General features: G+C 41.1%; 1 protein-coding gene across 1 annotated transcript in view; it reads right to left on the bottom strand.

Annotated features, from left to right (window-relative positions):
* Positions 1–10697, bottom strand: part of sgk1 (serum/glucocorticoid regulated kinase 1) — a 33954-nt gene extending 23257 nt beyond the window's left edge. Inside the window, exons 1-2 of the mRNA XM_038726664.1 lie at positions 10542–10697; positions 5894–6133 (exon numbers count right to left, since the gene is read on the bottom strand). Coding sequence (XP_038582592.1) covers positions 5894–6133; positions 10542–10682 — 381 coding nt within the window. The 5' untranslated portion in view covers positions 10683–10697. The remainder of the gene's footprint in view (positions 1–5893; positions 6134–10541) is intronic.
* Between the last annotated feature and the right edge of the window lie 4311 nt (positions 10698–15008).

Here is a 15008-nt window from a genome sequence, read left to right as displayed (position 1 = left end):
GCAGCTCACCAGTTTCATTACCAAGCACAGAATTTGAAGGACTCAGGGGGTTCCGACTTGTGGCATCTATAGGGAGAGAATGTGAATATGTGCTGAGGTCTTTAACAAGGAGACAAGAGAGTTTTGAGTCAATTAGCTGAACTATTCAAAAGAGTACAAACAGAAATTTGGAATGACAGGCATTTCTCCATGGTACTTGTACAGTATGCATGACAAGCCAGCAACTTGGAAAGGGATTTTGGCTCCCACTACTCTCTGTATAACTCGTTGTATCAAATATAATTGGACCTTGTGGGGTGTTCCTCTTAATTCCTGCGTATTCCTGATACAAGCTAAAAACCTATTTGACAATAATGCAATTCATGGCAAATGCAACTAAAGCTGGTATTCTAGTGAGGTTTTTGCAAGGCTATGTAACCTGTTTGGCACGTGAGGAGAAGGCCGAGTCAGGAGAGTCAGGAAGGACATGGGCAACAAAGTTCACCAGTTCATTAGGTTCATCACCTAGTTATCCAATAAAACAGCCCTGCCATAAACCATACATTTCGGCTCAAACTATTATAGTCTACAGGCGTTTTGTTGATACAGTTTGTGGCATTGTATTGGATGTCATTATGCTGAAATAACTTTATGCAAAATAAAATTTTGATGAATCAGCAGCCAATCAAGATTTTCCATCCAGTGTTCACAGTTTAAATTTAAACAGCTGCGTGTGAGATGACTGGAGTGCAGAGTTTGTGTCCTTGCCATGAAAAACGTCAGTGAAGTTCCAGTAAAAGGTCACCAGTAAAGTGGTGCGATCTTTTAATGTGACACACAAGTCATTAACCATTAGCTCCATTATAAGAAGTGAACTGCCTGAGATATGCTGCTTCTCAGAATCCACAACCAATGTACTTCACAGATAAGACTGCGTCAAGAACAAGTCTGGAGTTCAAAGTCCAGTAGACGCGCATTCTCACATTACTGAGAAAACATAATGCACCATCAAATGGAGAAATATAAATCTAACCCTCCCCTGACCTGAATGCCTGATTTGTATTTGTACCTGTGATCGACTCACTTGTCTCACTTGACAGGATCTTTGAGTGAAATCAGCCCACCATGATTGCCTCCACCTGGTCTCATTCACTGACTCAGACACGATGCATTAGCATTCATGGAACAGAGATTATCCTGCAGGGCCTTGTCACTGCTGAGGGAGAACAAGAGAGGTGGATTTGTAACAGGTTGTCCCCCTCTGTTTTGTCTCTGCAGAGAATGAAGCGGTGTGACCAACTCACACATGACAAACATGAGGACAAAGGTACAGTATGATCAAGCTTTTGTTCCAGCTGACTCTAACAAAAGATTAACAAGGTGAACTTACCTCACTGACTAATGAGGTAAGCCTTTTTCCGCACCCAAGCATGTTTCTAGAAAATTCATATTGCCCTCTACTTTGTACCAACACTTTCAGCTGAGATCTAATCAATAATCAACAACATCTCTGAGGCTGCATGGAAGTAGATAAAAATCCCTGCTCTTGGTGCATTTCTTCACACCCGAACCTCTCTGCTTTACTCCCTGCCTTCCTTCCTTCTTCCTCTCTCCTGCCCTCTCTCTCCTTTTTTTTTCTGCATGAATGAATTTTGGACAGTAAACACAAATGGGACCTGAGCGAGTCAGGCCTTTCTGGGTAAAGGTGTTCAAACCATTCTGAATAAACGGACTGATTAACACTATCACCTGATCTATACCCAGAACAGGCCATAAGGAAATGGGAATAATCTCACTGAGCAGCTTGGGAATGCTTATTAGCTTATATAATAAAGTTACATAATATTAAAATATAGTAATTTTGCTGTTTTGTTAGTAGCCTAATTACATATGGGATATCCATAAACTATAGGCTACCTGTACCATGGAGGAAAATGGAAGAAAGCAAAGACTTAAGAAGTGTGTGTTTAACAGGGACTTACACATATATTGTGCTATAACAGGCTATAGGTGCATGGTGGTGTTCTAAAAACAACAGGAAGTTAGTTGTTGTTAGTTATAGTTTGGCTCGCTCGCTCACCAACCACACAGACCACCAACAGCCGTGTCTGCAACACACAGCTCTGGAGGAATTTGACCCACTGTCTTCCTTGTCTTAGAGGCGAGTAATTCTGAACACACAGACATGATACACATTTACAGTGTGGATTACACTTCCCGGGGATATCATTAGGCTATACCCATTTCCATCGCGAAGCCATAAGAAACCGTTATTTAAAGACACTCCTTATCACCCCAGAACTAGCCTGAGAATCATCACGGTTTTAAGTTTTCTTCAGTATCAAAGTAGTCCAGTGAGGGTTGTGTGTACATCCATTAGTAATTTGCAAACAGGAAGTGCTAATAGATAATTCGGCATGCTTCTAATGGTGCAAGGGTGTGGGCCCAAGATGCAGCCCATAGCTAACTAACTAACTGATTCCACTGCAACATCATACTTCCTGTTTACGTCCTCCAACGCCTCCAAATTATGGGGACTGTAGTTCCAAAACTTAGAGCTGGACCAGCCCCCAAATTGAGGTAAGACAAAGAATAATAGTCACAGTCTTTGAAAAGCACTGATTTCTTGTATTTTATAATAATAATATACTTACAAATATATATATATTGTTTTTTCTTTAGGAAATTAACTTTTTTGTGGATGAACACTGCCATCAGGACAAAGCCCTAAACATATAGGAAAAAGCCCCTCTATTATAGTGTAAATTTGGGGCCTGTGGCCTGCAAAATAAAGCAGTTAATTTTCTACTGCTTTAGTTTCCAGGCAGTGTTCCGTTGATAACCTGTGTGTACAAAATATTTACACTGTAACTTAACCACAACGTTGTGGGATGTAATATAAAGCATTACTGAAGTTCCTGTAAGATTCTATAAAAATTCTGAAATTGTGTGACAAGAGAGATAACATGCCATGACAATCAGCAGTCAGCAGAAGTTCATGTTCTTTTCATTTTTGATTACATCTTACATCTTACATCTTCACTAAGAACAGTACAGGCTTGATGTTCGGATCTTCGAGATTAGTGGAAAGGCTGCGTTTGGTGTGTGTGTATGTGTGTGCGCATGTGAGTCTTTTGGAGTGTACATGGGACAGTACATAACGTCCTTACCAAGAGGATTTATATGCTTTTGATTTCTGGTCATGCTCAGGCAGTGGGGCAAATGCTCTGACCCCATCCTCCATCTTCTCATAAACTGTCCTGTCAGCTCTTCTCATCTCTCTCTCTCTCTCTCTCTCTCTCTCTCTCTCTCTCTCTCTATCACTGCTGTTTCCATTGTGTATTTCCCCTCAACTGCTCTCATTTTACCTCTCCAGCCATTATTATTTACGCTTTGTCTATTTTTATTTCTAATTTTTTCCAAAAATTACCCTTACCCGCAGGTGTCATAAATTGAGTACAGTGATCTCATAAAATAATAAGATCGGTCCCATAAAGTTGGTTTATATTTAGCTTTGGCTCTGACAGACTGATTGAAAGTAGCAGCAGGGTGAAAGCTATGCAAAGTACTGGGTCAAGGCTGAGCTAAGCCATTTTAAATGGTGCTGACATTTTGCAATTAGAAAAAATGGTGCTGTGATGGATTTTTAATGAAGAAGAGGTGGAGGTTGGCAATCTGTCAGGGAAGCCTTTCTGGAGACAGAACAATGTAAGTAAATATCCTTATGTTAATTAAAATTTGCGGAGTTCATAATTAATAGATTTTTTGCCTCTAGAGGGTTAGTGGAATCAGTCAGTCATCAGTTCAGATGCAGCTCCTCTTGCAACAAACACCTGCATTTTATGGTCAGGTACAGATTAACTATTTCAGGACCATAAATACGGGACACTTAAGACAAAATGTTAGACTTCTAGATTTACAACAGTATAAAAATTAAAGAATAAAGGGCATTGTATCAGACCATGACAAATGTCCCCTGGAGCTTTTTGTCTCTGCACATTTAAGTACACTGTACACTTACACTGTCTGTCAAAGCCTGACTCTCCTCCCCCCTCTAAAATGGGACCGCAGCCTCTCGGCGTCATCACCCCACTTTCTTAAATCCGAGTCACTTGTTGACAAATGCTGACAAATTTCATGGTAAAGCCTTGCTCATTTGCACTTGAGTAAGCCGTGGGTGGCAACCCTCAAGAACAGAGCAGTGTGTTTGGCGTGCTAGAGGAAATGTTTCTGTCACTGTTTCCATTATTGAACGAGCGTCACACTCTGTGAGTGTTTGGCAAACCAACTCTGAGGGCCTGAGTTGTTACATGTGGACAGAGTGTGCCGAGATGTGGTACAGTACGTGGGGGAACCGTACAGAACATGACATCTGTGTGCTGTATGAGTATTTGCTAATGCCACACAAAGTCAAATAGTGCGTTTCAATCCATGTTTAGAATATGCATCTAACTGCTATTGTTTGTTGTAAGTTTCCAGTTTAAATGTAGTCAATAATTTATTTATTTATTGGATCAGAAAGCCACATGTGACTACTACCTGTTTAACTCAACATTGGCTTTGCATTGATTTCGCACACACACTGCATTAAGAACTGGCTATGATTCACCACAGAACCCCCCCAGTCTGCTCCCACATCGCCAAAGCACCCATTAATTCTTCACACGCACACACCGGTTATCTCCAGTGAGATATTAGTGACAGATCTATTGGTTGTGATGGCAAGAGGTGGAACTGATGGAGAGAGAGGGTGAGACAGAATGGCCAGGAAGAAAACCAGAGCAAAATGAAACAAATGGGTGGAAAAAAGGGATGCAGGATAAAGAATGGAGTGATGGACAACAACACAATCCTAGATTTATATTCTTACACTCTTCAACATTGTCAGTGCACACACTCACATGTAAACGCACACAGTATAGTGTGGCTTTGTTGTGCTGGGACAGTGATGACTCATTCTCTCCTGTCGCCCATGGGACTCAAGAAAACACACACACACACACACACAAACATACACGTACTAGTGGGGAACCAATTGATGGGTATGATGATTGATCATAGTGGGAAAGCTATTGTGAAGGCAGTTGCATAACCAAGGCCAACCTGGACACCTGCAGCAACATTATGTGTGGATGGACTAGTGTGTGTTTGGGCAAGGCGCTTGTTGACAGCATGCTGTTCCTGGCACTGGTGTAAATTCTATTTAATTTTTAACAGTTTTACAGTGCTCATGTTCTCTGCTGCCTCCTGCCCTGATTTCACAAACACCAGCCAGTGGTGAGCAACAACAGCAACAACAACAACAACAAGGGGGTCTTTGAAAAACGCCCCAAGTCTTCAGTCGCCTTAGTGTTTATGTTACGTCAAGAATAAAGACAAACAGAACAATGCCTAGTGTGATGTTATCTAATTTGACTACTTTCAGTGAGCACTAATAGGCCAACAGAGGGAGGAGTGTAAAATGAGTCAAGTGTTTGTTAATGAGCGTGTTGGTGGACTCCCTACTGCAGGCCAGAGGGAGACATCTGTGGTCCCCTCTGCATATCACACATCATGAAATAGATAATACATTTTTTTTTTTAAAGTTTTATTTGTACTGAAAATACAGTACGGAAAGCTGAAGGGAATCCAGAATGTGTGTGTCAAACCTCATTCCACTTAACAACTTCACCACCCCCTTTAAATACCATGACATCACAATGGGGTCTAATAGCCAAAAAATATTCACATTTCCCATATTCATGGTGCACATATCAACAAATTATTCATTCACTCAGATGATGTCTCTCCTGATTGAAATGACACTCAGCAGTTGATTGTGAATCACAGAGTGAGAAAGTGTGACTTGATGCATGAGTAGTAACACAAATGCATTCATGGACACACACATGAATCTGTTTGTTTTTCCCTTTACCTTGCAGCCCTTGCTCTTGTCATGGCTACTGGTTTGCCCGCTGGCAGGGCATGGCGAGCATGGCTCCTGGTGATAGTACTGACCACCCTGCAGGCCGCTGTAGTGACAGCAGCCGTAAGGCGAGGGGAAGTGCGTGTACCACAGGTCCTCAGCCAGTGGACACCTTGGACAGGAGTAAAGGAGGCCTTTCCCTTGGGCCTTCTCCACGCTCACCTTGGGGTTCCTCATCCATCTTCGTACCTACAAAAGAAGTATTCGTGTCAAAAACAGCATGAGAAATTCATTCTTTGGAAGAAAAGGGTTGTTTTGATCTCACTTTGACTTTCTCTTATTATTATTCACATGTTAAGTCCTCAGCACAGGTGCTCCACAAACACACACATACACACACACACTGTCAACCCTGCCACCTGCTCCTTTGATCAGAGAAAGAGGAGTTTCTCATGTTATCCCTTAACACACACACACGCGCACGCGCGCGCACACACACAGACACACACACACACACACACACACACACACACACACACACAGAGTTGCACTTCAAAGAGGCACAGATTGCTTCTCTGCTCTGCCACACTTTGAACACATGAATCAGCATGTGAACACTCACAGAATGGCATACATGCACACACACATGTCTGTCGCATGTTGATGACACAAGCATAATGCTGATGGCACCCTCAAATATGAGGAAGAGCGAAGTTTATTCTCTGGAATCTTTGCCTTCGACTTGCTTGACTTGAATGTCAATAATACTCCTGAAGAACTTGGAGAAAGCTTTCTCTGCAGTAAGGGGACTTCAATCCATATGTGGCTATTATGATGAATTATCACAAATTAAAATCCTTCTGTGACATCCCTGTCACTAGCAGATGTTCACATTATGCAGCCGGACAGTACCAGCAATGACAGAGGCATTGTATTTAATAGACAGGTATCTCCGACACATGTGCAAGTCGGTGCATGCAAGCACATTGCATACACACGCCACTCCTGCAGTGACTAAGACTTCCCAGAAAAGCACCATCACAAACCATAATACCCAGAGTCTGTGTGTGTGTGTGTGTGTGTGTGTGTGTGTGTGGAGGACAGGTGGTGAAAATGGAGAGGGAATAGAAAAGGGAGACACATGCGAGACAGAAGGAGAGCGACAGGGAGAGAGAAAGGCAAAATTTTCATGAGAAACCTTATGAAATCTCATCCTGCTGCGTGAGTCGAACATTTAGCAAACACGCACCACAGGGCAATAGCCTGCGTGACTGAGCAGCACAGAGTCCAGACATCTGTGACAAACACTGTGATTGAATGCCTAAGTCGAAGGGTAGCCAGACAGCATGTCAAGGCATGTTGGGTCTAAAGGAAAACAGACTTGGAAAAACACTCCAGCAGGTCAAATGCAAAAACAAACCAGCCACTGTTGGACTTTGGCACAGAAGTCCAATAACACACACCTAAAATAAGAATACTACCATGCAGGTTTGTTCACAGTGAACATTAACCTGTGAGTGACGTTACACCCAATTATAGTTTTTTTTTCTTTCCTTTGTTATTTGCCATCATATTCAAAGCAGAGTGAGGAATGTTTTGGCACTACCCCATGGATCAAACAGTGCTCTGTCATACCTCTTGTTTAAGATTTCACGCTGAAACTGATGAGAGGCGTCATCTGAAGCTTAACACTTTTTCACCTCAGGCCTAAAAACATGGCGTTCACAACAGTGGCAGTGTGGTTTCCTCTCATTAGGAGCTATAGGCCTGCATTACATCATCATTTTGACGGGTTTGTTTGTCCATTGTTTGAACCTGTCATATCTCAAAAACTGCAGACCATATCTTGATATCACTTTGGGGAAATGTTGCGTCCCTCAACCCTGTTTGGAGCAAAATTGCCTTTGTATTTATTTTATTTATCTCTGTATCTGTGTTTCTCATCATCACCTGAAATGTACAGTCCGACCACACAGACCAAAAGCACAAACGGAGCCATTGATTTTATATTTCCTTCCATTGTTTCCCTTACTCATTTGTATGATTACAGTACTCTGTCTGGACTCAAGCTTTCTCCATTATGTGATTAGGTTTACTTAGAGATAAATAGAGAGACAAATAAGCCAGCTCTATACAGAAATATGCAAAAGGAAGCCAAGAACAGCTAAATATTGAACATAGATAGATAGATAGATAGATAGATAGATAGATAGATAGATAGATAGATAGATAGACTGGTTGCAGCAGAATGTGCCTGTGGGAGTGCATGTGTATTTGTGCGTGGGTGTTAACACAATCTGCCCGTATTAACCTGCGGAGTCATCAGTGATCCACACCATACTGTATGCCATCTGAGACCAACACATGATAACACACATTCTGGACAACCCTGCTGCTAGCAAGAGACACACCTCCATGACACAGCCAGACTAGAAAAGTATCTATATCTACCCAGCGACCTAAATCCAGGGTTTATTTATCAAGTACCTAAATGATTGTTGATTGTTCCCAATTTGTTATCCTGGAACGCATTCACTCCCTTAGGCTGAAAATGTGGTAACTTGAACATAATAACCTGTGCAATAAAGCCTTACTTTGTTATCTGATTTATTATATTACACAGTTTGCGTAATGGAAAAAATAATGGTGTGCCATAGCAAAGCAATACAGTGATTATTGAGTGAATGTATCACTCCACCTCTCCTCCACATGCTGAAAGTAATATTAGTCATTTCCTTCCTGTAATACCCTGCAGCCATGCTGCTCTGTGTTTTCTTTTGATCTCCTGTAAATCGGCTGCAAATTATTCAGATTGGAGGAAACAGAAGTTGAACTGTTTTTCAAGCTTGGCATGTTTTGAGTGTGTGTAACAAACGCTAATGGAGGTTGAGACAGATGACAATATATACTATTGACGCTTACAAGTCCAACAAATCCCTGATCATGTCAATCAGTTTAGCAGTGTTTGATGGCATTATTTACAGTGACAATTCACTGGGTGTACTGATGGGCATCCTTGCAATTTTTCAGAGCCTAAGTTACCATTATCAAAAAGTCCAAAACCCGAAGATTTTCAATTTATAATCATGAAAAACTAAGAAACCACTGACTTCTTTTGCACTTTTATTTTTTTTAAAATCATAAAAATCACTACTGGCGACCTGTCCAGGGTGTACCCCACCTTTGGCCCGATGGTTGGGAATTGGCTCCAGCCCCCGCGACTCTGTATGCAGGATGGATGGACAAAAATCACTAAATGATTCGTCAGTTATCAAAACAGTTGCTGATACATTTGCTGTTAACTGACTAATATTTTAGCTCCATGTCTGTTATTTTTCTAATGCATGCAATAATTTGAAGCATTGGACAATCTACTTTCTAATGAAGCATACGTTGTAAGGGTTTAGCAAGTTACAACTAATGGCTGTATTACTGTTAATAAACAATTTATTAATTCTTTATAGTGCAGAAATAAGACTTGTAATAAATACAACTTTTTGGTGCCTGTGAAAAATCCCTAGTTCATATATTCCTCTAGCAAACCTTATTTGTTTCTTTTAGCTTGCTCTTTCTCTCATCCTGATGTGTCCATTAAAAGTTAGCAACCCATGACTCTTTATTAATGACTTACTAAAATGTATAACTGCAGCCTTGATGGCTTTTTAGAAAGTGAGTAAGTCATCAATAAGGGTTAATGAGTTGTTCCACTTTAATAGTCCACAAAGTCAGCGGTTTGATAATTTGGTCTTAACGCTTTAATCAAATGGTCTGAGACATATAAATGCCAGTGTATTGCGGTAAGTAATTATTACTGTAATTTGAATATAGTTAGTAAAAGTGGGATTGAAGGCCAAAAAACCTGCCTGCAGTTGTAAATGTTTATGAATTCCTAGTTAAAAGGAGCTAGTTAATGAGACACACCAGTTATATTCAACAACAAATGATTTATTGACCATTACTAAAGCCATTAGTTACAACTTATAAAATCTTCATAAAGCAGGCCTAATTAGAAAGCTGCGCCAAAATCCTCCAAGTGCAGTTTTGTAGTCCATTAAATCACTGGATTGTACTTTTGTTTTGGAAAAGTCAGCACACAAACAGCCATTACACAAACACGACAACCAAGGAAAGCATTTAATGCAAAACCATTACCATTACAAAGGTAATGAGCCGTGTGACAGCACTGCAGTATAACGCAGGATATGCTGAGTATAGATCCTAAACTATAGGACCTCGCCAGCTCAGTGATGTCATGATTTCCAGACAACAGACACTTGTGGGTTCTGTAATGCAACAGTGTTTGGGAGCACACACACATGCGCGCACACACAAAATGCACAGAGAAACACACTCACACACGCAGTAAAAACAGATGCGCAGGGAGCCGAATCTTTGCACCTGATTAGCGCGGCTTAGCTCTCACAATGACATCATCTCTGGCACACACACATGCGCACGCACACACACACACACACACACACACAGAAGGAGAGGGAGAGAGGGAACACTCCGGCTGTGACACCTCCTCTCTCAGCCAATACACCTCCCACCTTGGTTGTGTAGGTGCATGTGTAGGCACACGCTCACATATGCATCCATCCAAAAATGTGTGTGTTTGTGTGTGTATGTGTGTCTGTGTGTTTCATCCCAAACTCACCTTTCTCTTGACAAACTGGAAAGCGGAGCACTTCTTAAAGGAAAAGGCGGTCTTTTCACCCCCTCCTGCCATTCCTGCACCTCCTCCACCGCCTCCTCCTCCTCCTCCTCCTCCTCCTCCTCCCCCGTTAACCAGCTTCATGGCCGACACCGGCACTCCGCTTGCCTCCGAGGATCCCAGGATGACGGACAGGCTGACAAGGGGGTGAGAGAGAGAGAGAGAGAGGGAGAGAGAGAGGGAGAGTTGTTTAAGACATGAGGAGAGAGCTGTGGCTTTTGCGGGACAGCAAATGAGAGACACGCCTCTGTGTTGAGAGAGAGAGAGAGGTTGGGGTGGGGGTGGTGGGGGGTGGCAAAAAGAGGATGGGAGAAGGAGAGTAAGAGGGAGAGGAGGTAGAGGTGGAGGAGGCAGATGGACCAAAATGTGAGGGAGAGAGAGAAGGAACACTGCAATGAGAATGAGATTACTGCAACAGCTAGGTGTCAGGATAGAGGTAAAGATAGAGCAGAAGTAAGAGAGAAAGGGAGAGAGAGAAAGAGATGCACACAAGAAGATGGAGAGGAGGAGAGAGGTGTCAGCTCCTGTTGCTGTGAGGAGAAAATCTCAGTGAACTGTCAGGTGTGTGTGTGTGTGGGGGAAGTTGACCCATGCATGTATAAGTGTATCCAAATGTGTGTTTACACATCCCTCCAAAGTGTGTATGTGTATAAACGCATGCACTGTATGCAGGCATGCATTCATCCTTCCGTACCTTTATGCTGCTGCGTTGGCTGATTCCCCTGCAGCTTTAACAGCCTTTGTTTTTAAATCCGAGGACTCCTCCAAAAACTGGTCCCAGATCAGATGCACCAGCTCCTGCTCCTCAGTTTCAGGTGTCGCTTCCCTGTTTGTCACTGAATTATGCCCACATACCCAAAAGAGGGTGGAGAGAAGAGGAGGGAGAGTCCGCTGATGATGTTGCTGTCCGTTTTCAATAAGAGCATGTCACTGTGGGATTAGTGTGTGTCCTCAGAGATGCACTTGTTTAGAGTGCACTTTGAGTGGATGCACTGATTCTGTGGTGGTGTGAGCCTGTAAACAAACACCCAGGAGGTGTGTACATGAGGCGTGTGTGATGTGTCCAGCTGCAGTCCTCTGGCTTACACAAGCGCTACTTTATCAATGAAAGGCTCCGCAGTGAGCAGATGCCGCCTCCCCTTCTATCTCCTTCCATCTCTCTCTCTCTCCAGCTCCCTCACTGTCCTTTATCACCACTCTGCCCTCCCCCTTACCCTCCGCTCACTCATTTTTTGTGCTGCAGTCGATGGTGGTGCCTCCTTCTCTCTCTCTCTCTGTATCCCTCCTTCAAATCCTCCTCACCTCACAGTGCATCTCTCCCGTGATTTCTTTCCCTTTGCTTGTCTCTGAAATTGTGAGGAGCAAAGAGGACAGTGACACCCAAAATATGTCTCCACCACAGTAAGCGTGTGAGGGTTTCATGTATCATATCTCTGTGTATGCCCTTGCCTCTGGACCTCTAACAGAGGGATAGTTTCATTTCCTGATGTGACACCCATGAATGATAAAGCTAAATCATGTTCCTTTAATGAATCAATGCACTTTAGGTGTGCAGCAAATCTGGCACAAAAATAACGTCCACGTTTCTAGTTCTTAGCCAGCTATATTGCCTTACAAAGAAATAATTATAAATTATAATTAAGCAAAAAGAAAGAACCTTTACATGTAGTCTTCATATTCAACTAGATATCTGGCCTACTGAAAAAAATTCTTTCTTGTACTAAACCTGTATGTCTTTTTCATGTATCAATTAAAAGCTGATGTTTACTGATTTGATTTTGCCCATGATGAGGAAATTAGTTTAAACTTGACCTTTGCCTGCTGTAAGCTAACAAACTCAAACAACCTGAGGCATTTCTAGCAGCTAATGTCAAAGTGTGTCTCGAATTCTAATTGGGGCTAGATCCAAGGTATTGTTTGTGTGGCCTTTTTTTACTTTCACAAGAACAAACTGCTCATGTTGGAGTGTTTGGCATGGGTCAGTGAGATCAGCTTTTATCATGACTGGTTGGAGTAAAAACCTGCAGACTCTTTGAATCCACATGGTTGTGATGCTGCCACTAAATTGGTCCTGTTATCAATTTGAGTTAGTTTAGATGCATCAGTATTTTCAATGTAATTGTTGACTTTTAGGGAAATGTCATTATGCACTCAGGGGTTTCGCTGCTACTTGGTCTGGTATACTGTAGATGGTGATGGCTAATGTTAAATATGGTGATGGTAAATATCGTCATATTATGGACAATTCTGAGTCAGCTCACAGACTTTACTACTTTTCTTCACTTTGCAATAGCTTAACATTTTGGCTAAATGCAAAAAAACTGTTAGTATTAAAACATTTAGTATTATGCCATAATTGTCATTTGTAGCCTCTGTTGTTATAGTTATATATTCTTGCTTTAATCTGTACACAAACAAGTTACTGTTATGAACCATTTCTTGACAGGGCGTTGTAACTAGAGGGTGATTTATTTATATTAGAACTGCATATTTATATTTATATAAGACTTACCTATTATTTCTGCCTCACCCGTTCCCAATGAATTTTTTTCCTGTCCCGTCCCAATCCCGTGCTAAAAAGTGAAATGGACTCCTATCCCAAAAAAATTTCAGCCTCGACCAGTCAAGTTAAACAATCCATCTACAGATTAGAGTGGTACTGAACTTCTCATCTAACTCTTGACAAAACAGCAAACAAACCTATTTCCCAAAATGTTGAACTATTCCTTTAAATGTAATCCAACAGGGTATGAGCATGGTAACACTGCAGAATTAGGTACTGCTTCCTTTCAGAATCAAGTTTGATCTTATTTGCTCTATGGAATAATTCTATACAAGGAGATGTTAATTACTGAACATATAATAAGTACTAGTAACTTGCAGAAGCAGAAGCGCAATTTTTCTGAAATGCATAAAAAACATTTGCTGAAATGTTTTATTTTGCATAAGTAGCCTATACAATAACGTTACTGTAATGGTCAAGACAGAACCAATTAGAAAGTCAATATTAAGAACCTGATAATTCAGTGGCAACAAACACCCTCATCCCCACTCACTGTGTAAATTAAAAGATATTTCTTAATAACACTTGGTGGCATATGTGGTACACATTCAGTGGAAAATAAAACTTACTACGCAAGCGAGTCAGTTTGCCTCAGCTTCATATTGAGACAGATGTGGTGCAATGACTGTGCAGTATTCACTGTAATCAGGATCAGTCAGATCAAAAGTGACTCAGCGGTAATAACACAGAACAATGATTGGTGAAATCAGCTTTTCAGCTGCATAAGAACTGAGAGCGGCCTGCTATTTACCGGGAAGCAAACATGCATTCTACTACCGAAAACCTCTTTGTTTTTGGCTTTACCAGCAAATCCTAAAATTTAGTTTGCCTAAGAAATGTTCTTTTAAACATTCTTTATATACCACACTTGGTTTCATCAATGACGTTGAGCAAAAAGTTGTTTTTAACTTGAGCCCTCCAATGGATTTACATACAAGGCTACATAAAAAGCCCAAAAGATATAAAAACTTGTTTGAGATATTAAGTGCATTTTTAAAACTTGCCTCACTGCAGCTAGGCAATAGAATAAAGGAAGAAAAAGCCTATTTTGACTCTTAACATTTAGGCATCAGTGGTTTTCTTTGTTGAATACAGTCACAAGATTAAAGGATGACAAAAACCTAGTTTGCCAAAATATCTCCTCAAAGAGCTGTAAGGGCTCCAGGGTGCTATTATATAGTCTGACAGTAGCAACACCCTTACATAACTGCAACAATTTCTCGCTCAAATATATAGCTCTATAGCACATAAATTATTCTATGATCTCCCAAGAGACCCACAGATTCTCTGCTGCTCTTGTGGATTCAAATGCAGCCAATAAATAATTAATAACAAGGTTTCTTAAATGGTTCAGAGAATTGCCAAAATGATCACAAAGTCAATAAATTATGGATTTTACTCAAAGTGAGCTAGAAGCAGTAAAGTATCATATATAACCACCCCCAACTCAAAAAAAGCCTCTAACTATGACAACCACATGATATGTGGGGGTTGGTGTTTACATGTATTTCATGCTTATTATTTACAGTACATATTCATACAGTACATATCCAACCAAGAACTTTTAATAGAAGGCCAAGTGAGGCTGATTAAAGCCCTTTTGATGGTCAGAGGTAATATACACTTCTGTTTTCTCACTGCTAATGAGGTCCACTGGGCATGTTTTGATCGTATACTGAACAAGACCTGGTAAAAAATACATAAATAAATAAAAAACTCTGCTAATCCTTTTCAGTCTTTTTAGAGAGAAAAAACACCACAACTCAATTTGACTTGATTCGCTCTCTAAAGGAAACTGCATCTGAGAAACAGCACAGACGATCTAAACAAACGCTGTGAGAGAATGT

Source organism: Micropterus salmoides, unplaced genomic scaffold (genome assembly GCF_014851395.1).
Source record: "Micropterus salmoides isolate LMB-PRFRI ecotype aquatic unplaced genomic scaffold, ASM1485139v1 Ms_hic_scaffold_18, whole genome shotgun sequence".
NCBI classification, from domain to species: Eukaryota; Metazoa; Chordata; class Actinopteri; order Centrarchiformes; family Centrarchidae; genus Micropterus; species Micropterus salmoides.
Note: the sequence above shows the minus strand (reverse complement) of the source record. Positions and strands in the feature narration are given on the sequence as shown.